The following is a 25886-nucleotide window of genomic DNA, read 5'->3' as shown; positions in this document are numbered from 1 at the left end:
AACGTCGATGAGAGAAACATCGACCAGCTACCTCCTGCACACCCCCTACTGGGGATGTGCCCGCAACCAATGTACATGCCCTTGACCAGAATCGAACCTGGGACCTTTCAGCCCGCAGACCGACACTCTATCCACTGAGCCAAACTGGTTTCCGCCATTTTTCCTTTTCTGAGACAACCCCACAGAGTCAGCAGGCAGGCACTATATCTGAGTCTCCATCAGTGTGGCTCACACTATTCATCCTACTCTGGTGATTTCTTAAGATTCTGCCCCACCCAACCTGTAAGCCAACCCATGCTGTTTCTAGTGGCTTTTTCATAGAAATGGCCTGACTTGGCTCTTGCTTCAGACTTTCCTAAAATCTCTGAAACAAGCATCATCTGGCCTCTGTGTACTTGGTAACTCTTGCTAAGTGGCCTCAGACCTCGCACTAGTGGCAGCTAGCTTTGGTTCACAGCTTTGTCTTTCCTGGGCACCTCTAAACTCAGAACAAGTAGCAGCCATCTGCAGATCACTCTGTAGCTCCTGCCAGTAGCCCCAGGCAGGGCACAGACCATGGCTGACCTTGCACATACTCAATAGACAGCTTCAGACCACCCCAGATTACAATGCTACTGCCTCCATGTGTGACACACTCAATGGGTGGACTCAGTGAGCACCAAAGCCCCCTGAAGCAAGATTTGCTTCATATAATTGGTTTCTGCACAGTAGTTCTTCTGCCATAGTAGATGTTGGTCCTTGCAGCTGATTGGCCTGGGAATCAGTCTCTTCCAGTTCATTAACAGCAATCAAGGCTCAACAACAATAGGAGAATGCACACAGTCCACACAAGTGTACCTCTAGTGCTCAGCTTGGGTGAATGGGGAGGCTGGGCTCTTTAGGACATCTCCTTTACCAAATCTGGGAGACATAGCAGCTCTATCTAATACATAGAAACAGACATAGTGAAGCAGCCAAAATGTGAAGATAAAAAAACAGGTCCCAAATGAAAGCAAAGGAGAAATATCCAGAAAAAGGACTAAATGAAATGAAAGTTAGCAAACTACCAGATACAGAGTTCAAAACAATGGTTATAAGATGCACAAGAAACTTAATGAGAACTTCAGCATAAAAAAGGATATAGCAAACCATAAAAAAGAACCGATCAGAGATGGTTACACTAACTGAGATAAAGAATAATTTACAGGGAAGCAATAGTAAAGTAGATAAAACTAAGAATCAAATCAGCAATTTAGAATATAAGGAAGCAAAAAACACCCAATCAGAAACGAAAAAAAAAAATTTTCAAAAGACTAAAAAAAAACAATTAAGATAATGTAAGGAGCCTCTGGGAAAATGTCCAGTATATCAACTCTCACATCATGGAGGTTCTGGAAGGAGAAAACAGAAAACAAAAAATTGAAAACCTATTTGAAAAAGTAATGAAAGAAGATTTCCCTAACCTGGTGAAGGAAATAGACATACAAGTCCTGGAAGCACATAGAGTCCCAAACTCTGTATGTGCTTATAGAAATAATTTAAATCTGTATTTAATTATTTGCTTCTGTATCAGTAATGTGGAGATTTTGTCTTGAGAATATATGAATACTACCTAGTACCTAGTACCTAGCACATCTAAGTCCATGAATATCTTTTCTTTTTCTTCTATTTTTAGAAAATTTGAGAAGCAGTAGTCTTTTGAAAATAAATAATATAAATATAGATTGATTGAAAATTAGGAAAGAAATATTCCAGTTTGATAATCTTCATTTTAACCTATTTTTTAAAATATATTTTATTGATTTTATACAGAGAGGAAGAGAGAGGGACAGAGAGAAACATCGATGAGAGAGAATCATCGGTCAGCTGCCTCTTGCACACCCCCTACTGGGGATGTGCCCGCAACCAGGTACATGCCCTTGACCGGAAACGAACCCGGGACCCTTCAGTCCCCAAGCCAACGCTCTATCCACTGAGCCAAACCAGTCTCGGCCATTTTAACCTATTTTGTCATGTACTTATGCTACTTTTTTGTGGGTGGTTATTAACCTCTTAAAATTAAATAAATATATTAGATATTTAGTGAAAAAAATCCTATTATGTGGCAATTGATATATTTTTAAACCTTGTTTTCCTAGCAACAAACCCAGAAAAGATAAATAATTTGCATTATTATGTGAGAAAGCTAACAAATTATATTTAACCTAATTGGCTCAAATTTTGGATTACAACTTTCATACCATCTATCTAATAACAGGGTAATATGGAAATCGGTCGGGACGCCTTCACTTGCATTGTCGGTGGATAGGGACTTGTGCCATCCGGGACATGAAGTTCCCGTCCCCACCCCCTGCACCAGGCGCCCCAGGATGTGAGGCTCATGTCCCTGGCAATGCACTCCCTAAACCCCCTGGGGCATAAGGCTCACATTCCCACCCCCAGCAATGGGCCCCGAGACCTGAGGCTTGTGTCCCCGCCCCCTGGGTCCCAGGATGTGAGGATCGCATCCCCCATCCCCAGCAAAGAACAAAGGGCAATATTAAAATATTTCCTCTAATTCCCTTTGAATGTTCAATATTAAAATATTTCCTCTAATTCCCTTTGAATTTCGTGCGCCAAGCCACTAGTACTTAAATATTATATGTGGATACAAACATAGCTGACATATTCTACATCTATGCATGGGTTACTTGAAAAATAGGAGCCATTGCTTAACTGGATGACTATCAAATGGTCAACACAGATTGATGAGCTTGAGTGCAGTAGACAGTGGGTATGCAGATGGTGGTTCTGTACTGTTTGACATGAGATGGCAGTCTTTAAAATGATTTCAGTGAAATGGCTTTGGTGTTGCAGTGAAGGGCATCCGTTCAACCTCAGGTGCTGTGCAGCTGGTAAAGCCAAGCTAATATAGAAAAATGAGAAACAAGTGACTATTTAATGTACAGGAATGCACAATCTGCATTACAAATAAATGACAGTATTACATGCAGGAAACCTGGCCAGATGGCTGTACATTAAAACACATGACTCCTAGAGAGAATTAAGTACAGGCAATTTGCTTAGGTTTTCTGCAGGCCTGCTACATATTCTCTTAGGGTATGGGAAAAGAGATTAAGTGCTTTAGTTATTGAAAGTGTTTAGGTGAAGTTGGCAGTTGTTTAAGCATAATCTGATCTCCATAAGTATTTACATGGTCTCTTTGTGGAAAAAAATAGTAGGCTAGGTAGTTGGCTTTAAAATAAAAGGATATAAAGAGTAAGATTGTCTTGTAAACTTGTGAAAAATACAACTGTCTTTGGACAGTATCTTAGTGTTGTAAAGTTTTCCTTGATGCAAAAGCTTAAACACTTTTTTTTGGACAAGTATGATGAAACAAGTATTTCGTTTTGTATATAGATTTTAATGAATTAAATTCTAGTGACCTATGGGGATTTAAAAGTGGGAACAGTTAATATGTTGAGTGCTTTGTGAAATGGGACAGTTTTCACTACTAAAACATTACATGTTTGTTTTTCAGCTTAAAGAAAGTGGTTATTGTACAGGTCATGAACCAGATTCCCTGGAATTCAGCACTGTGGGAGGATGGGTATCTACTCGGGCATCAGGCATGAAGAAGAATATCTATGGCAATATTGAAGACCTGGTAAAATTTTTTTAGTTATCGTATAATCATTGATTAATACAATATATAGAGATTATTATAAAGTGCTGGAAGCCTTTTAAAATTTAGTTGGGTGGTGGAGTCCCCTCAGAAATATACTTCTTTTGATTATGGTAACGCTGACTGTGCAGTGGTCATTACTTAAGGGTGCTCCTTTTCAAGTGCTTGATATTTATTTTTATTTTTTCAAGTGATTGATATTTAAGCTTGGAAATGTTTCATAGTATCGGACATAAAATATATAAATATTGTTTGATAATCCTTATGGAGCTTCAGTGTTCAACTATACCAAGATTTTAGTCAATTTATTTAAATGATCTCTGATCTCATCATTGTTACTTTTTTGCCTCAGGAGATTTTTATAAAAATAATTTTTCTATATAGCGTTCAAGAGCCTGAATGAAAAATGTTCTAGTGAGTGGCCATATAGCCTCTAGTGTTTTGTGTGCACACCATTTTGTTTTACTGATCTGGTGTCAGTGCTCTAACAGTTATTATTATTATTTTTAAATATATTTTTATTGATTTCAGGGAGGAAGGAGAGAGAGAGAGGGAGAGAGGGAGAGAAACAGAAACATCAATGAGAGAGGATTATTGAATGGCTTTCTCTTGTATGTCTCCTACTGGGGATGGAGCCTGCAACCCAGTTATGTGTCCTTGACAGGAATCAAATCCAGGACCCTTCTTCAGTCTGCAGGCTGACACTTTACCTGCTAAGCCAAACCAACCAGGGCTGACAGTTATTTTGATAATAGTGTAACAATTATGGGCATTCTGGTTAGGAATTAGGTATCGTTTGTTCCATTTTTATTCTTTTAGTAGTTGACCTGATAATTGTGTGAACTTGTGCAAATTGATTAACCTTTCTAAACAAGTTTTCTCCCCTGTAAAATGGAATAAATTATATTAATTGCTGTATAGAATTATAAAAAGTAAAGGACGGAAAATGAAAATTCTTAGCAGTTCCTGGTATGTAGTAAGTAGGTGCTTCAAAAATGTTAGTTTCCTTATCAGCAATATTTTTATAACAATATTAAATAACTTTATGAGACTATTAAAGTTATGTTCCTAACATTATTCTTAGAGTTACTTATCTTTGCTTTCAAATCTAAAGTTTCAACATTTTTATCAATATCTTCATTACTGGAAATACCAAATCTTTAATGAATTTTGGTTCTTTATAGTTACATCAGAAATTTAAGTGTCTGTATTATGAATACTTTTTAAATGTTTACATTATCCTGTTTTTATATATTTTTGCTGATATTTTAGAAATCAAATTTTCATTTTATAATAAAATAAATTCAGTTTCAGAGAGAGAATTTGATCCTTTTGCTATTGTATTAAGAGCTTTATCAGAGTTAAGCAAATATTTGACAGATTGCTATATTTAATACTACTAAAGCATGTAATTTATTTTCATCCTTTTTAAGAATAATTTAAGGGCCATAAGTTATAGCATACATTGTAATGTACTTATTTGCATTAATAATTACTTAGCATATTTTACTTTTAGCATAAAATTTTTTTATAATATATAATTTCCACTGAAACTCTTAATTTACATTAATTGCTTTTATGAAAACTACTGAAGTTGATATATTCCTTTATGTGGTTAGAGTAGAATTCATGAAAAACATTAAATTTCTTGTGTTAAAAATATTTCTCAAAATTATGCAATATTGTGTAATTCGTTCAAATACAATAAATAATGATACTAATACCTATTTAGTTGTTTGAAAAAAGCTGAAGATGGTTAGTATAAAATTTTAATATGATAACCTGAAAATTGAGATGTCTTGGTGCTTTCTATATGTTATAGGATAAACTTTTCATCTTACATTCTGATTGCTACTTGTTTTTAAGGTCATTTTAAGTCCAACTCAAATATTTTTTAATTTAATGGTTATCTCTTCATAAATAATTTCCTGATCATTTGATTAAATGATCATGATTTTTATGGTTTGCTATAAAGTTAAAGCTCTTGGCCATCAACAATAATCCATTGCTTCTGTGAAAGATTTCTTGGTATACTATTCAGTTATGAAACATAGAAGGAAATTCAGATATGCTATTATATTAACTAAATAAAGTAATTTCTAACACTTTTAATATCTTTGTACTTATTTTTACAGACCATTTTCTTGGCATGCTCACAAACATATATATATTTATTTATTTATTTGTTCAAAAATCATTCTAAAAATGTGTTGGATTTTTACCTAACTATTTTAGATTCAGATCTCAGGAATATTTTTGAATGACAACCCCTCCTCCACACAGTGTAGTTACTTTTTCACCTGTGTGAAACATATCTCACATATATCACACATATTTCTTTCTCCCTCTTTACCTCAGTCATTGGATCTCCCTCTTCAGCCCATCTTTGATATGATCATAATTAATACTTTAATCTTTTCACTCTTCCTTCCCAAGGAGGCAGATTAGCTATGCTGAAGGAGAGGATAAGGCAAGAATATATTTTTAGAATTCAAAGCAGTGTTTGAGATGAATGATAATTTTAAATAAGTGAAATATTTAACTTATTAAAATATAATCATTGCTTATTTTTTCTGTCCTTTAGTTCTTTGCTACATAGATAACCCAAGATTAAATTTGGTTCAAAGAAATGTGCTTAAGGTGTTCTTAAGATAATGAATATATCTAAATCAATAATTGATTGATTTATCCCTCTTTTAAAGTTTATAAAATTTATTTTTAGTTTAATAATTATGAAAAGATATTAGAATTCTGAAGAGCAGCAACATTTATTACCTAACCCAATATTTAAAACGTAGTGTTTTATATAAATATCTGGATGTGTGTACACACACAACAGTCATTGATAAATGGCTAGAACTTACATCGTGCATTGTATTAAACAGGTGGTTCATATAAAAATGGTAACACCTAGAGGTATAATAGAAAAAAGCTGTCAAGGACCTCGTATGTCAACAGGCCCTGATATCCATCACTTCATCATGGGATCTGAAGGTAAATATAACTGCAAATTTATTATGAAAAATACATGTTACTGACTCAGGTTTGTGAGAATCTGTGATATTCTGATATCAAATATTTGAAAGAAAGACATTTATTTAAATAATAATGACATTTTTTAAGTTTCATTAACTTTAGTATTTCATAAAGTTTTTATTATGAGAACATCTTATTAAATTTCCTTTTGCATTTTACTTTTTTTATAGTTTTAGAGACAGCTTGGTCTTTTGGTTTTATTTTATTTTTCTTTTAGAGTTTTTAATAATATTAAGAAAAGTAGTTGTTAGGATTAAAAATATTCTTTAATGTCTGAATAATTAGGGGGAAAGGGCTGATAAAGTGTTGTTTTATGTCTTATATTTGTATAATTATATCTGTTATTATTGCTATTTGCTTTGTTTAAGAAGTGGAATTAAAAATTCTTTTAATTCATATACTTTTAAAACTTACGTTGGTCTTTTATTTATTTCACTACTGAAATGGTATCCTTTGCTTGGCTACTTGATGTTATGTAGATTAGAATGTAGTTCTTTATTTTATTCTAAATATTTAATTCTTGAACCAATTAGAAAAAATATTAATCTTCTTTCTATTTTTCAAATTAACTATTATGTAGGCACTGTGAATTGAAGGTGAACATGTGCTTATTTTTTTAATTCTTAGAATGGTAGAAAGGGAAACTCCTAAAATGCAGAGAAATAAGATAAAACAGGGTTTCTAAATTAGCAAAGGAACTCAATACTAACTTCAGAAGGTGGTACAAGCTGAAAAAAAGATGGAGTTGGAAACATTTAGTTATATGCATGGATATAAACAGTTTATAATAACCTAGGGGGGTAAATTCTAATTTTTGATACTAATATCAAGGAGGGAAAAACACACTATGTGTCTTAGGACATGCTAGAGGTCAACTACTGAGTTATGATCAGTGGAATAGTTTAGAACTTTTTCATAACAAACTTTTGTCAAGATATCTCCCCAGTTTACTCTTAATTTTCCAATTTTTATTTTTTATGTTTTTAATTAAATTTATTGGGGTGACATTGGTTAATAGCATTTTATAGGTTTCAAGTGTACAACGCTAGGACACATTATCTGTTTATTGCATTGTGTGCCCACAGTCTTCTTCCGTCACCATGTAGTTGACCCCCTTTACCCTTTATTACCCCCATTCCTCTTCCCTCTGGCAACCACCATACTGTTGCCTGTGTCTGAGTTTTTGTTATTTTTCTTGTTTGTTTTTACTCCTTTTCTAATCAGTATACTCTTCTAAGGAAAAAACAACAGTTTTTATTATAAAAATAAAATGTTAAATTCCTTTAAATAATACAGTTCTCTTATTTTGGGACTTTTTGTACTATTGCATCATCTGAAAGTTTACTAAAAGTATATAACTTTTTCCAATAGATATCAAATTGAATAATAACAAGTATCAAAAATGATAAATATAAATTATCTTTTCAAGTAACCACTCTAGACATTTTAAAAATCCCATTGATTAGCATTTTAAAAATTCTGCTTGCTAGGTACTGTGCTGGCACACTCTGGACACAGGTAATAATAGACCATAATAATACAGATTGATAAATTCTCTGATAGAAGTAAACACTGGAAAATATAGGCAAAAGGTCACATGTATAGGTATTAGGAAGACTTCCCAAGAGAAGCCATGCTCAAAGTGGTCCTTGAGGGTGGATAAGGAGAAAGTAATTTCAGAAAAAGTTGAGAGAGAAGGTGGGAGAGAATTGTCCTGCAGAGAAAACTGCATGTGGTCAGGCTTAGAAGTAAGAAAGAACCATGTCTGTTTTATGAAGCTCTCAGTTTTTCGGTAGAATGGGAACATAAGATTTAATTGTAGGGTAGAGTGGTAGCAGGTTGAAGGGCAGAATGGTAAAGGTTATAAGGGTGGTTAGAGATAATATAGTCTTTATGCCTTTTTAAAATAGTTTGAACTTTATCTAAAAGATTGGACTGCCTCCCTCTAATTAATTATTAAATAAATTTAAGAAAGACAAACTCATTATTATAATAAATATGCAAAAGAAATATGATGTATAAAAACATATGCTAGGGTAAATTACTGTATTTAAATGAAATCTTATTATAAATGTGCATGAAGAATGCCATAATGATTTAAGAGCATGAACTGTGAAATCTATTAGATAGGAATTTCAATTCTGATTTATAAAGTAAAAATCTTTATAAGTTTTTTGTGAGGATTGAATGATATTATGCTAAGCAGTTTATAAGTATGTACTAAGTACTCAGTAATTGTTGAATTCATCACTATTATTGTGACTTTATTATTTTGGCATTAATGACCTTTACAAGTATATTTATGGTCCCTAATCCCCATGTCTGTATGTATGTGGATGTAAAGTCATCATAATATAGGCCAGGAGATAGCATGACTGAGGAAGTAATTTCATGTGAAATCATATTCTTTTATAAAATGTATTAGTATTTGCTATTTTAAACTATCTAAATAACCTCCTGCCTTAACTGTGAATCATAACTTTTCCTTGAGCTTTAATAATATTTTTCTTTTGTCACAGTTAAATCATTTGAGGACAATCTTGAAAGCATTATCATTTAATTTCCCCTATCTTACTAAGTTACACATGTGACTAACCACTTTAATGTTTTTGTCTTGTTTGATGTTATGGACTTCTTATATTTTATTTTAACAGGCAGCTCTCATTTTAAATGCTCTAACATGATCAATATAATGAAAATTATAATAGTGAAAGCTTTTGAAATGCTTTGTATTCTTCTTCTATGTATGGAGTTTACTTAACTTATAATGATTTGCTTTTCTATTTGGAAAGTGTTATTAAAAGTACTTGTTTTAAAAACACACACTGATGACCCACCTTTTAACCTTTTCTGTAGGATGAAATAAGTTAGATGCTTACTATAGGTTCTTTTTTTGTAGTCTTACTAGTCACCTTTTGGTTAAATAAAGCCTATCCTTTACTGGATTCCTCAGGAGAGGCACAGATGTATAACCCATGAGTTCTGGAATGTTCTAAACTGGTTTTCTATGGCCTTATACTTGCAGGTCAGTTTGAGTGGATGTAATATCCTTACGTCACACTTTCTTGCCTTGTTTTTTGAAAATGCTGCTCTACTGTTTGTTTTAAAACCTGATGCCAGCTTTCTTGCCTTTGTAACTTGATTCCTCTTTTTGCTTGGAGGCCCTGATAATTTTTTGTTTCATTATTGTTAAAATTTACTTTCTTTTACAACTCCGAGTTTATTGTCCTGTGTCATTTTGCTCTGGAACCTAGTGCACCATTTCTGTGTAAATATTTAGATCTTATTTTATTTGTGGAAAAAATTTTTTGAATTGTAGTATTAAATATTAGGGGTTTTCCACATTGTTTTTATTTTTCTTATTCAGATAGCTGATTTCCTTTTTTTTCCATTCCAACCACTGTTTCTCTGACTTTTTTATTTTTTACTCCCCCCCTCTGACCTTTTTTCTTGATTTATTTTTTTTTATTTCATTTTCATTCTCTAGTTATTTTCCTATCTTTCTTCTATGTCCTTTATTAAATTTTCATTTGAATCTATTTTCTGTTCTCTTTGGATGCCTTATAAATTAGCCTTCTTTCTTTATGTTTTTGTTGTTATTGTTACTGTTCTGTTTCTTTCCTGAGTTTGATCATCTCTTATTTTATTTCTTGTGGGTTGTTTTTTTTTTTTTGTCCACTTAAGTTTTAGTATTTTAGTAAATTTCTGATTTAGAAATTTTTTCATATCCCCAAATACTTGTTTGACAATATTTAATTCAGTTTGAAATGTATTACAGTTTTTAGATTCATGGTTGGTTTGGGGGAGCTTTTCACCCACAGAAAAGCTTTTGTTTACATTTTCTGATTTTTTTCCCAATAGGCTTTTATGGATTTGGTCTGCTTTTCTGTTCCTGTTTATTATTTGGAAAGGATTCCTCGTTTGAGAGTGGGTTTTGTTTTGTTTTTTATTTTGTTTTCTTTTTTTTCTGTCACTTCTAACCTCTTTTGTGCTTCTTGCTTTATGGATGGTGGTAGTTTTGTTGAGAGAAGGCATGACATGCCTTATATCTCTTTCATGTCTATGAGATTAGTAATTTTTATTTTTTATTTTATTATTCCCCTTCACTGCTTTGTCTCCAACGAGTACCACACTTCTCAAAATATGATGCTCCCTTGAAGATACTCCCCTTGCTTCTCCAAGGCTACCATTTCTGGTTCTTTCCATTTTTCAAACCCCTCCAATAGCCAGAGCTATGGATTACTAAACCTTGTATAATATTTTGACATTTCTGTTGCACTCTGGCATTCTGGGGTTGATTTTGTCTATGCTTCTTCCAAATCCTCTGCTACTCTATACTCTTTCTTTTGCAATCTTTTAAGTCTCCTTTTATTTTCTGCTCTTACAAGCTTGTAGCAGCTAGAAGGCTGTCGAGGTCTTTTGGAATTTTAAAAAACATTTCTGCTTACAGGTATTTTGAAGGTCATAATGTTTTGTGTCTCCTTGTAATAATGAAGGTGTAGCTCCTGAGTGGTTTTACTTGTTTTTCCTTGAAATCTGTTATTTTTAAGTATAAGATTGATTTTTTATGTTTTTTTGGGGGGGTAAAATAGAGGGAGAGGATTCAGAATCAAATGACTGCCATTCTTCTCTGCCTTGAAGTCGCCTAAAAGTATATTTCCATATTATGAAAGATTTTATTTACTTCAAGCAAATACTTATATTTTATCTTCCTAATAAAAGAGTAACATGCTAATTGACCATACTTTCATGATACCCAGCAGCCAATCAGGAGTGAGTATGCAAATTAACCCAACAAAGATGTTGGATTAAATTTCATACACAGGAGCTGATCATGGGTCAGGAAGCTTGTATCATTGCCATGGTGACAACTCAGGCGTTCATACCACCCCAGCTGCTCCCGGTCTCTGGGATAGTGTGGGAAAGCAGAAAGGCTGCTCCGGCCAGAGCAAAGGTGGTGCTGGCAGTCAGGAGAACGAAGGCCCATTCTTGCACAAATCTTCATTTGTGCATCTGGCGACTAGTATTTAATAACAATTGAAGCATTTAAATTTCTTTATTTTAAAAGTATGTTTTTATTGATTTTTATTGAGAGAGGAAGGGTGACACCTCTGCTTTAGGATTTCTTTTTGTTGTCCAGGATCTTTTGTGGTCCCTACCACCATAAATTTTAGGAGTGGTGTGTATGTTTTTTAATTTCTGCAAAAAATACCATTGGAATTGTATAGTGATTGCATTGAACTTGTAGATGGTTTTTTCTAGAATTGACATGTTAACAATATTAATTCTCCCAATAAATGAACATGGGATACCTTTCTATTTACTGTACTTGTGTCTTTGATTTCTTTTATCAGTGTCTTATAGTTTTCAGAGTAGGGATCTTTCACCTCACTGGTTAAATCGATTTTTAAGTATTTTATTGTATTAGATGCTGTTGTAAATGGGATCAATTTATTTATTTTTTATAAAATTTATCGGTAATGTATTTAAACCCTATGAATTTTTGTATGTTAATTTTGTATCTTGTAACTACTGAATTTATTGATTAGTTTTAAGAGCTTTTTTATTGAGTCTTTAGGATTTTTTCTATATAAGATCATGTCATCTGCAAGCAGAGCCAGTCTTCTTCCTTGTCAATTCTGATGCCTCTTTTATTTTTGCTTGATTGCTCTAGCTAGGGCTTCCAGTATCCCCACTGTTCCTACCCAGGCAAATTAACTGACCTACAGTTTTGCTTACATCTCTAATAAGTTTATTTATATCCTTCTATTTTCTGCTATTTTGCAGTTTCATTACATAAGCATGATTGATTAAGGGGGGGTGGGGGGGGAGACAATGTCCTACCCATGGGCTGTAAAAGCCTGAGAAATTATTTGGTCTTGCCCTGCCAAGGCCGTAGGGGTGAGTTAATGAAATGTTTCACCAAATGTAGCAGGCTAATTTTTAAGTTGATAATTTTGTATGGCCCTGAATGATGTTATAAATATCCAAATAGCCCTTGGCAGGAAAAAGGTTCCCCATCCCTACTAAGTGAAAGGAGCCAATTAAAAGACCACATATTTTAAGATTCTATTTATATACAATGCCTAGAATAGGAAACTTCACAGAGACCGAAAATAGATTGGTGGTTGTCTAGGGCTGTGGTGTGTGTCAGGGGAGTAGGGAGTGGGAAATAGAGAATGATTGTTTGATGGGTTTCTTTTTTGGAGTGATAAAAATGAACTTAGATTGTGGTTAATAAGGTTGCATATATTGAGTTTTATACTTTAAATGGGTGAATTTTATGGTCTATGAATTATAATTAAACAAAGATGCTAAAATAAAGAAAATCTAATCAACTTGTTATCTTTTAAAATGGACAAGATATATCTTTTTTTATTTTATTAAATATAATTGGGCCAAAATTGCAGAGCTTTGTGATTTTTACATGTCAGAATAGGTCCATATTTGATATCTCTGAAGGAAATCTCCTCTATATGTGATCTAATGTAATATGATTTACTTTTTATAGACTTAGTACTTTTTAATCTTTAATTATATATATTGACATTTTATTTTAGGTATATTATACATTTATTTGGAGCTTTGATTTTTGCGATACTTTTATTTCAAATGTTGTAGTGAAGTTCTACAATTTCAAAATTTTCCTTTTTCTATAATTTGCAAAAAGTTTAATAGTATTAATAATTTTTATCATTAGTACATCAGAAACCACTGATTTGAAAAGCTTGGCTTGTGAATACAATTGGTTTTAACCATGTTTCTTCAAATATTTTAGTATAGATATATAGATCATGTCATGTAGTTATATTTAACTTATTTCTTTGATTTGTCCCCCACTCCTTCATGTAAGAAAGAAAAGAATATTTGTTTCATTGGTGGTCCTCTTGTGCTGCATATTTATGCTAATTTTTGCCTATTAAATATCAGTGTTTTTGATTTCATACAAGGGCATCTCCCTTGCCTTTGTCTTTTCCTTATATGAATTCTTAAGAAAAAAGGCAAGTTGTAATAGTCCCTCTAATTTCTTCTATCTTTTAAGTGCTCATGGAAAGTTCTTTTTGTCCCCAATAAATTGTTCTCACAGTAAAAATAGGCACAAATATCAAAATACACTTTTGTATGAATGCATGTAAGATACAAAAACCTGTTGCTTTAAAAAATATATTTTTATTGATTTGTGAGAGGAAGGGAGAGGGAGAGATAGAAACATCAATAATAAGAAAATCATTGATAGGCTGCCTTCTGCATGCCCCACACTAGGGATCGAGCCCACAAACTCTGGCATGTACCCTGACCAGAACTGAACCATGACCTCCGGGTTCATAGGTTGATACTCAACCACTGAGCCATGCTCGTTGTGCATAAAATTATTTAAATGTAACCTTCTTGGAGAGAGGTTACCTTAAAAATGTTTTAAAATATTTATGTATAACCAAGAAAAATGTACTCTATAAACTTCTTAGAAAATAGAAAATTTGCCTAGTTTTTCTAGAAAAACTTGAGTAGCCATTATTCCCTCAGAATAAACAGGTTTAAATAATAATAATAGAATAAATTCATTGAGTAAATAGATTTAAATATGATTTAGAAAATTGGCATGTGATATATTGGATTATTCCCCCTTCTTTTTCAGGAACTCTTGGTGTGATAACAGAAGCTACAATAAAAATCAGACCAGTCCCAGAATATCAAAAGTATGGCTCAGTAGCTTTCCCTAATTTTGAACAAGGAGTAGCCTGTTTAAGAGAAATTGCAAAACAGGTAACCAACAAAACAACAAAAATAAACCCACACATATATACTTATATTTAAAATTCTGCATAATTGATTTTTATGTCACATATAATCTTCATATTTTATTGTGTTATATTTGTGATTTTTTTATCCAGTCCTATATGAAATGGTAATGTTGTAAACTCATCCCATTAAGTGCAGCTGCTATTTAAAAAAAAAAGTAATTATACATCTACTTCTTGGTTTAAACAGTGTTATACAATTTTAAGCCAAGGTAAGAAATATACTTGGGTTGATGGCTTCTAATGACTTTGCCTTTTATTTAATGTTATGTTTTCTTAAATTATTTTTGAGTAAGATGGTTTGTTATGAATTGAAGCAATATTTAATTTTTCTTAAATTAAGACATTTGTTGAAATTAAAATAAACAGCTGAATACTTATGGCCCAGACATTTAGAAATTATATCTAGGTAGTTAAACTTTTTCAATTCTTAGAATGTGGTGCTACCAGACCCTTCTTTATTTTATAATATTACCTAATCTATAGCTTAAGTATTATAATTTAGTACAGCATAATGTAATATGTTTAGTAAAATAATTTCCTTTTTTCTCCTCCCTTAAAAAAAAGATACATTTTCAAGGGTTTTAAAAGACTAGGCAATGAAATTAATGCAATAAAATTTATTTAGTTCAGTGTATCAATGTGGAAATTCTTGCATTTCTTCATTGTTTGAACTACAATGGTTTGTGAAAAAACTATTATTTCAACATTTCCTAACAGAATTTAGTTAAGGGAATATACTTCACCTTCTTCTTGCTTTCTTCAAACTCCTGGAATTCTTTAATACTTAAGTTATACTGGACTAGAATCTTGAGGGCAATGGAGTTTTCTAATGTTACATATCATAGGTTATCCTGAAATTTTCCAGAGTAGTGTAGAGGGAGGATCTGGTAAGGCAATGGAATTTTACCAAGCGAGTACTCAATATTTATTGTAGAAATTATAAGGTACTCAAATGAAAAGTAGTGAAGAGTCTGATCTTCTAGCTATCCCAAGAGAATCACTATGAATGTTTTAAAGAAATTTAAGATAAGCAAAAAAAAAAAAAAAAAAAAAAAAAAGCTACATTTACCCACATATTTACCATTTTCTTGCACCCAGTTTTACTTTTGAGACACTCATTCTTTCTTTAGTTTCCCACTTTTAGGAAGGTCAGCTATATGGACTTCTCACTAATCTAACAGTTGACAAGGATAATTTTTATAATTTTCAAGTAGTTTCAGTTACTTATCATTTAGATTGCTTCGCCCATCAAGAATTAGTTAAAGGCCCCCTGATATTGATGGTCTTACTGCTGGGTAGAGTGGAGAGTTTAAAAAGAAGTATATTCCTAGAATGAACATTCTTAAACTTGTGGCAGGTTACTTTGGTTGGGTTAAAGTATAAGTGAATACTAAGAGTTGAAATCCTTAAGTGCTCCAATTTACTAGAACTTTGGGATAGATAATATTATTCTATGTATTTGCTAAAATCATGATATGGTAACTGTATTTAAAAATAGGATGGTTGAATAAAGGAGGAGTTGAAGATAAGTGTTATGAGTAAATATCTGAGCAGTGAGCACTGTAGTTCAAATGTGTTCTTATACTAACAGCATCACTTAAAGGTCAAGAATAAACCTATATAATTTTGTTAACCAATGTCATACCAATAAATTAAATTAAAAGATAAAACAAAAAATAAACAAAGATGGATTACCAAGAAAAAATTTAAGATACTACAGGTATTGAGAAATAAAAGAGCTACTTGAAAAGCATTATGGTTTTACCTCTGAGTTCATACCTAGAAAAATGGGAAGCTAGTCCATAAGTAGATTATATTTTCTTATTTCAAATCCTAATAATTTTTTAAATTCTATTAGTTTTACTTTGTATTATAATTTATTCTTTGTGTTAAATACTTTTATTTACTTTTTATCTTTGTCCAGCTTGACTATTTCCCACCAAAAGCTTTATCATTGAAGATATAGTTCAGATTATCTCTTGTTGAAGTTTTTAATTTACCATTTTTGCCTTAATATTTTATAGCAAAGTAAATTTATAAATGCCAAGTTAGATTTAAAAATAATTATATAATTTATAAAACTAGTCTGATTTGTATGTATTTTTAATAAAATATCTTAGTGAGTTTCCATTCAGTCTATATTGGCCAATTCTGCCTCTTCATTGTATCTCCACTCTGTGGAACACAGATTTAATGTTGTTATATGGTTCTTGGAGAAGAGAAAGACATAGTTTAAGCATTTCTGAGTGCTCCTTCTGGTTTTTCACATTTCAAATACTCCCATGTAAATATATCTAGGTTTCATTAATGTAAAAAATATACAAGTGTATCAAAACCTTAAGTTTATAATTTTATTACAGTTGAAATGTTGAATTTAAACAAATAATTGATGCAATCTGATGTCATTTTTGTTACAATTTAATATGCCCTGATAGAAAGTAACAAAGACCTACTTCTGCTAATGAAAAGCAAGGAATGAAATTTCCCTTCCTCTTTACATGAGCCAGTAAAAATTGTCCTTTCACCTGTTTTAAAAAACTCTTCGGATATTCACACCGTGACTACACACAAAGAACTCTATGAATTATCTTAGAATAAATACAGGTAATAATTGATAGAAAGTGCCACCCTGAAGTTAAAAAGCAGATAAAAAAAAAAAAGCTCCTTTCAATCTATAGTTTCAATAACTTGATGTTTTGTACTTAATAATAGACATATTTTAGAGATAAATACCATGTGACTAGAAAGCTTGCCTTACTTGAAACAGATTAAAAAGCCTAGATAGGTAACATTTTATTCTTAAATATTGCTCTTCTGGGATGGATTGAAGTGATCAACCGAAGAACTTGTATGCATATATGCATAACCCATGGACACAGAAAATAGGGTGGTGAAGGCCTGGGAAAGAGGTCAGGGGCAGGCTAGAAGTTAATGGGAGGAAAAAGGGGACATACGTAATACTTTTCAATAATAACGATTTCATTTAAAAATATTGCTCTTCTGAAAGAAACAAGTAAGTTACTTCACTGTTTGGAAAAGTTACACATTTTGCTCCTATTACAGTGCACATGTAAGGAGGCATTATTATTTACCTTCCCTGGAAATGGGTAAATGCTAGCTTTGTAGCATACGGAAATTTGCATAATAGTTTATAGAATATACAAATCTTACATGTCAAGGATGTTACTGAATGTGCTTCCCTGCTTTGTAAGAGTATTTTCAAGCAGAAAAAAATTGAGAAAATTACTACATTTTGGCACTAGTCATTGTTCATTTTGCAATTTGGATTTTCAGTTGATAGCAGAGGAATTAAGATCCATTAAAATAGACAGTACATGTTTTATGATTGTGCCAAATTCCTGATTGAATAATGAGTTGGCTGCTTATAATTCTTCACTGTCATTTTATAGCACTTCCACTTTGCAGTATTTTCAGATTTTGAAATGGGAAACTATTTTGGATGAATACCTTTTGGAAAGGAGCATATGTGATTGTTCATAAATAGAGAAGGGCTCTGTGTGTATTTTCATCACTGTTCTTACTGAGGGAACAAATTGAGAGCATTATACTGGCAGCCGAAGGATTCTGCTAAAGTCTGTCTCATCTGATCTTTGTCCATGTGAGGAATTTTCCTCTTTCAGTACTTCACTACCTTGTGAGGAGCTAGAAAGGAAGATTTAGTGGAAGATTAATGTGATTTTATCTCATAAGTGGCAATCCAGTATAATCTCCATCTTTACTCACTAGATGGGTAAGTGACTTTTAAGACTTTCTCAGAAAGTAGATTCCTACTAAAGCCTCTTAACATTTTGTTTTTTAATCACAAGAGCAGTCTCAGATATAATATTCCATTATTCTTTTTTATTGTTGGTTTAAAAATAAATTGAAGGGAAAACAGAGAAGCAGTCTCAAAAGCAATTTTTGAAGTTTGACTTTTTTTCTCCCCCTAATAAAAATTTAAGAGTTATGAGAGATGAACAATTGTTCCATTAAGAGGAAACACCATCTGTATATGTAGTATGGATTTTTAAGCAGTACTCCAAAAATTGTCTTTCTGAGTGTAAGAACTAGGTTTTAAAAATATAGATTAAAAGGCAGTTTTTCTTCACTATCTTTTGAAAGGGTGGTCCTTTCTACATACCATCACTTTTATATTAAGTCATTTTAAACTAATAGGGTGTTTTTTTCCTAGTGAGTATAGGTCATAATTTGGGGAAAAATACATAGTTTATGTCTAACACCTCAGAATGTAATGTACCTCAATTCTGAATTGTTCTGTTTCCAATTTGATTTATCCTGGAGGGGTTCAATTATATGGAAAGGCTTAACATTTGTAATATAAAAAAAAATTAAACTCCTTTATATTCAGTGGTATTTCTGAGAAATAATTTGTTACATGTAGAAAATAGAATTGTTATTTTAAATCATTTTTTGAAAATATACTCTTCTTCCTCTAAAGCAGAGAGAATAACCTAGCCATATGTTGGTTAATTGTATTTACTCTGTGACCCAACAAAATATGTTAAACTTCAGGACACTTCTAAGACATGTTCTTGACCAGAAGCTACTCAGAACAAGTCATTATATTTTTTTACTAAACTGAAACTGTAAAATTATGACTCGGAGACTGTTAGGCATTAACTCTTGGCCTTTCCTTCAATATAAGAGGAGGGAAGTATCTACTCTATAATATGTATTATTTCATTCTTTCAACTCAAGAGATAATTCTTATTTTAAAAAGTCCTTGTTGCTTACAATGTAGACTCCCAGTAGTAAGCCAGTATATTATTTCAAATAGGACAAGTTATACAAATAGCCTGAAATATTATATGATTTCATCTGTATTAGCAATTCTGATTTATTACTGAGAGGAAGAACTAATTCTGCCTACAACTTAAGCTTTTATATCTAGAAATTTGCATTTATAAAATTCACATATTTTTTTCATAACTCCTATATTTATATTATCATGTCTTTTATGTGTGATAGTAGGATCTTAACTTTATATCCAACACAGTACAATGGATATTATGTAAGTTAAATAGACATGGTTCCTGTCTAATAATCACTAAGGATGTTGTCTATTATATATCTTTTGGTGTTTAAATTTGTGTATAGCTATGTACAAGGGGTTTTGTTTTGAAGCATTGACTTCTGATACTGTATGAGATTAGTAGACTCTCCAGAATAGTTGTATGGCTCAGAAATTTGAGCTGCTCTAGAATCTGCACGGAGAGTTTGTTTTACTCCTTGAAAGAAACAAATCTTTTCAACTCAAAGATGATTTATTCCTCAACTATGATATCAGACATACAGAAATACCATCTAGTGCTTCTATTTTATGATTTATTCTTATGAAGTCATAACAATAGAAATCCTGCAGACATTTAAAATGTGTTACAACACACCTTAGTAAATGTGTCTCATCTGAAGTGTAAGTTCTGTTTTTTTCTATGGCAAGAGTTATGAATTGGCTCTATAAAAATATTTCAGAAATCTTTTGATGCATTTCTTACAGGAACTATTTAGAGAAAATTATTAGATTGAGAAATCTGTTGCTTTTTAAGTTCAGAAAATTCTAAGTAAATAAGAACAATCAGAGAGGTATTTTTTTTTTCAGGTTATGTACTTAAGTGAATTCCTGGTTATAGCATCATTAAAAGGAAGAAATTGCCAACAGTTTGACTTAGTTTTATACACCTGCTAAAGGCTAATGTGGTTATTTCTTCTTTGCTCAGATAAAACAAAGATATTACTATTTCTTTATTAGTCCATAACAATGTTTCTCTCATCTTTTCAAATTATTTACTAAGTATAAATATACTTTAGGCCCAAGTCAGGTGATATTAGAGATTCTGACATGGGAACATTTGTCATAGTAGGAAAGAAATCAGTTACTTCATTAACTTTAGTTCGAAAAACAATTTTTGTTGGAGTGTTTGTTTCTTAAATCCCCTGAATGTATCATTAACTCACCATTAAACTTGGTTAAAAATAATTCCCTCTCATGTTAGTTCTAATCATCTACCACCAGGGGTCACTTTAACTCAAGGACCCTTTCCTTTTCTTTTCTATGGGATACTCATAGCGTGGGAGTGGATTTAGAGCCCAGAGTCTCAGAACGTGTGATGTCTCTAACTTTTAAAGGAAATCTTTTGGGGTTTTTTAACCTACCAAATTAGTTTTCATAGCAGTTGAAACATAACCTAGTCGTAGTTATAGATATAGTAACCCAGAATGTTGTTCTTTTTAAGTTATTGTAACATAATTTTGGTCTTTTATAGGAACTTCTATTTACTCTGTAGTGACAGCTTTTAATTTAAACTCTTAAGAAACTTTTTCTGCTTTTTATTTTTAGAAAAATGTACAATAATTTACAAATTTTCAATTTACAGGGGATCATAAAGAAACATGGATGCTATTTTTTTAATTGATTGCTTTAGTTGAGAATTTACTTGTAATAGTAGCTGGAAAACTCTATATATTGACTTTTCAAAATGTGCAGTACTATTAAAACATGAAATTTATTAAAGTTATTGGTTTGATTTTTGATAATTTTTAAAAATCAGTGTTGAAAACTAACAACATTTATTATCTAGATACAAAATTTTTTTAGCTTATTTTTTTTGTAATGTAAGTCTATAACCATCTACTCTACCTTAGGATAAATAGAAACAGTGAATGACTGAGTAGTTTATGTTATTCATTGGTCAACTTAAAAAAATTGAATATCAGTTGCTATATGTAGCAAGTCACCTAAAGCTTTTATTACTTATTTTTCCAACTTTTTAAAAAAATATATATTTTATTGATTTTGTACAGATAGGAAGGGAGAGAGAGAGTTAGAAACATCGATGAGAGAGAGTCATCGATCAGTTGCCTCTTGCACACCCCCTACTGGGGATATGCCCGCAACCAAAGTACATACCCTTGGCTGGAATCGAACCCGGGACCCTTCAGTCCCCAAGCCGACACTCTATCTATTGAGCCAAACCGGTTTCGGAATTTGTAACTTTTTGCTTTACTTTTTATGTTTGTATATGTGTTCTGGACCATTTGAAATTAAGTTGCATGCTTTATATGACACTTGACCACTAAATACTTCTCCTTTAAAAAAAAAAAAAGGTGTTTTTATAACCACAATGTTGTTATCATGTATAAGAAAATCAGCAGTAGTTTCCTAAATCAGCAGTAGAATCTTAATCTAATATTCATTCTATAATCAGTTTATTTAACTTGTCCTCATAATGTATTTTGTGGATAGTGTTGTAAAACTAAGATTTTTGTCAAGGCCTGCATATTGTGTCTTAGTTGTTTCAGAGATTGAATTCCACTAAACATTTACTATACTAAATGGTATATATTCCCCCCCCCCCATTTTCTGATGTTTATCAATGTTGATTGTTTTCATTAATAACACCTGCTATTTCGATACAGGTGAAGTAGAATCTGGGCAGTAGAGATGGAATTTACAGGTTTTAGCTAGGAATATAAAAGGTTTTTAAAAAATAATGACAGTATGCCTCTGAATGCTTTCTCACATTTTACTGGTGTGCTTAAGCCAAAACATATAAATATGCATGTTGTCTGATATTCTATTTTATGAAGAAAAGAAACTTGGTTTAATCAGGTTTGTTTGTTTTGTTAGAAGTTGATGTGTCTATTTTAATAAAACATTTTAGGAAAATTGATTTTCCTTTGGTATTTTGGAAACTGGTAATATTTTTAGAAGCATTAACTTAACTACCAAGATACCCTTTTACCAATGTTTGACAATACTGAAATATAGACTTTTTATTTTATGACTATATACTTTTTTGTTGTTAATCTTCACTTCAGGATATTTTTCCCCATTGAATCTTTTTAATTTCTTTATTGACTAAGGTATTACATATGTGTACTTACCCCCATTGATTTTTAGAGAGAGTGGAAAGGAAGGGGAGAGACAGAGAGAGAAATACCAATGTGAGAGACACATTGATTGGTTTCCTCTCACACATGCCCCAGTAGGGACCTGGGAACAAGCCTGCAACTGAGGGACCTTGACTGGAGTCAAACCCAAGACCCGTCAGTCCGCGGGCTGACTTTAATCACTGAGCCAAACCGGCCAAGGCATAACTATATACTTTTAATAAATATGCTAAGGAAATACCAAATAAGATAATTTCATTTAATTTTTGTTTCAAATATAACTTTGAAACTGTGTGTGCATGCGTGTGTTAAGTGATTTTTTATGGAGGCTCTGTGGTGTATTTTGAAATATTGCTCATCCAGCAGTCAAGATAGCTTGATTCTCGTTCTATATTTACTATGTAATTAGCACCTGACTTCTGAGAAGTCTTTTAATCTGTCTGGTTCTTGTGTTCACACCTGTAAAAAGGGGAACTGCTACATTGACAGGGTTGTTTTCTCATATTAAAAAAGATATATGAAAACAACTTGGAAACCATAGAATTTCTATAAAATTCAAGGTTATTTTATGCTGTGATTATAAAATTATCTAACATTGTTTCTTTAAATTTGGCAGTGACTTTTTAATATAGATTGAATTATCTTACCTGTAGTATCAAAGCTGAGTTGCATAGATTTTAAAATAAGAATCTATTATAGTCATTTTGGGGGGCTAGAACAAAATGTGTCCTGTGAATTATTTTAAAAATTAAGTTTCCAGTTAAAAGCAAGTAATAGCAAAAATGTCATAACACACAGTTAAGGTGTATATTAAGTCTGAATGATTCCCATAAATCTCAGTATTGTGTTGGTTCAAATTTTATTGATAAATGATAATACTCAGAAGATAAATGTTTTAAAAGTTCATGACATTTATCAAAATTCTTTTATCTGAAAGCAACCTCTTGGTAGCAGTTTATCCATGTTAAAAATTGCCTAGAAAATAAAATCCTATTTAGGGAGCAGCTCACTTTTAATTCTGTGGGAAAGTTGTAGCTAACTTAAACCATGCTAGTGTTTGTATTTTAGTATTTTATCATAACAAAATGAATGTGAATATCTGCTTTTCTTGTTTTTCTTCCCTTGCAGCTTTTAATATGTGCCAAAGTAGACATGACACTGGTGTAGTTTTAGATGGTTTAGATACATAATCTTATGCCTCAAAGTTTTGTAGCTATTTTCATACAAATAATCTTGAAAGATCTTAGAATTCTAGATACTATCTGATAGTTTTTCTATGGATTATGAGAAGGGATGAAAAGAAGGAATAATTCCTAGACTTATGAAGAAAGATGACATTCCTATATTACCTGTCTAGCTTCTTTCCTTATTAAATTTGTATCATGTTTTTTCCTTTTTTAAAACAGAGATGTGCTCCTGCATCTATTCGCCTCATGGACAACCTTCAGTTTCAGTTTGGTAAGTAAGAAATGGTGATTTTAAAATCTCAGTATGCAACAAAAATTTATGAAATACCAGTTATGTGCCAAGAAGATTACTGAGGGCATACTAGAATGATGAACATCATAGCTCTTATCATTCAGGAAGCTCTCTGTCTAATGAGGACAGACAAGTATATAAATGAATGGGTGCAAGAGTGATGGAGGTACTATGAAAGACTACACTGGCTGCCCTGGTGTGCAAGTAAGGATTGGTTGATGGCCCGCTTGATTTTGCTTGAGGTAAGTTAAAGGAGGGTGATTTTTTAGGTAAATCTTAGAAGATGAATTGACATTTACCTGAGATGGTCTCTTCCCCTCTCTCCTACCAAATCTGTATCTCCTCACAACTATTCCTCAAAATGGTCTTCCTAGTTTACAAGCTACTCAAAAGCTTAAAATTTCAGTCCAAGTCCACAACTCATATGTGGCAGAGCTGAATTTGAACCCAGTTGTATCTGTTTCACTGTCTCAGATTACTTATTTGAAATACAGATATTTATTAAATCCTTTAAAATTATTTAAATGACACCCTAACAACAAAATTCACTAATGAAACTGTCTAGTTAGTAAATTTGGAAACTAGTTTCTTTGTTTCCTGTAAAAGATAAAATAAAAGAGCTAGAATATATTTAGAATGTAATCGATTTGATAGTCAGTGTTAATCTAAGAATAAGTAAAAGATAATATGCTCAATTAGTACTAATGCTTGACCCACTTAAAAGTTAGTATCACTGTTACAATAATATACTTTAAAGCTACCACATCAACTCGGTATCAGGAATATATGTGACTGCCTCCCATCAGTTTCAATGGGAATTGTAGTGTGTTAAGATTAACATTTACTCTTTAAGCATTATTTGATATCAGAGAGGTAATATTTAGGGTCCTCATACTTTGTGTAAAGATTATATGGATTAAGAGACTTGTTTGAAGAACATATAATTTTAGTTTCTTTCAAGAACACAATATACACACTCACACATTTTATGTTTATATGTTTCCAGTGTTGTTAAAGTAGGATGAATTCCATCTGTGACAGAAAGTGAATTGTTTGCTATGTTATTTCTAACTTTATACATGCTGGAAATGTTACCTGCTAAAGCACTGGTTGTGTTAGAGAAGCATCTCTGGATTAAAAGGACATTTTATTTTAAGCATCTTTACAATAAAAGGAAAATAAAACCCCAAACAAACCGCTTACTTGTGATCCAAGAGCTCAGAAAGATTGCTAGTTTGATCCCTATCCAAACTGCCTTTCATTTTTGTTGTATTTTGCTTTGTTCTGTTGTAGTATGATATCTAAATCTTAGCCTCTGGTGAAGACTTAATGTTAGGTATTCTTTTATGCAAGGCACTTTCGTATTATAATAAATAAAAATGTAATAAGTATTACAGATTCAGATTCTCACTTTAAAAAATAGACTGTAAATAATAGTTTTCCCCCCAGAAAATGTTTTGGTTTGTTTTCCAAAAACCTAGTTTGCTATGTGTACTTATTTTAAGGAAGGGGCCATACTTTAAGCACAAACAAAATCCCAAAACCTTAAAGCCTTTTCTAAAAAATAAAATTTTTATTTGGAGATAATTTAAATTTACTAGAGGCTTAAAGTTCTTTATAAAAATTCTATATAAAAGATACGACACATTTTTCTGAATTGGTCTCCTAACACTAAGGTCAGATGCAAGACTCTTAATTGTAGCAATCCTGAGAGTTAAGAAGTAGTTACTCTGAAAACAATGAGATCAGTAAAAAGACTATCACTCAATTAAACTCAATCTGTAGGCAAAGATGAATTTAACAGACTCTGAGACACCATTTATGTTACTTTGGCAATTTTAACTCTCTGGGTGTGATTAAGGAAGCAATTACTAGTTTTTATGCCAAGAATTCTGGATGAATTAAGAATTAATTAAGAAACAACCTTAAATGTGGTACTGACTTAATATTTGGTTATAGTTCTGAATGGTTTATGCATAATTAAAAAAATAAAAGTAAAACGAGTCACCATTCGA

General features: G+C 32.0%; 1 protein-coding gene across 1 annotated transcript in view; it reads left to right on the top strand.

Annotated features, from left to right (window-relative positions):
- AGPS (alkylglycerone phosphate synthase) overlaps positions 1-25886 on the top strand; it is a 106129-nt gene that overhangs the window by 42760 nt on the left and 37483 nt on the right. Inside the window, exons 9-12 of the mRNA XM_036421106.2 lie at positions 3500-3625; positions 6529-6637; positions 14316-14443; positions 23799-23850. Of these exons, the coding sequence (XP_036276999.1) occupies positions 3500-3625; positions 6529-6637; positions 14316-14443; positions 23799-23850 (415 nt within the window). The remainder of the gene's footprint in view (positions 1-3499; positions 3626-6528; positions 6638-14315; positions 14444-23798; positions 23851-25886) is intronic.

Source organism: Pipistrellus kuhlii, unplaced genomic scaffold, assembly GCF_014108245.1.
Source record: "Pipistrellus kuhlii isolate mPipKuh1 unplaced genomic scaffold, mPipKuh1.p scaffold_m20_p_7, whole genome shotgun sequence".
NCBI classification, from domain to species: domain Eukaryota; kingdom Metazoa; phylum Chordata; class Mammalia; order Chiroptera; family Vespertilionidae; genus Pipistrellus; species Pipistrellus kuhlii.
The sequence above is the reverse complement of the archived record's forward strand: the minus strand, read 5'-3'. Positions and strand labels throughout refer to the sequence as shown.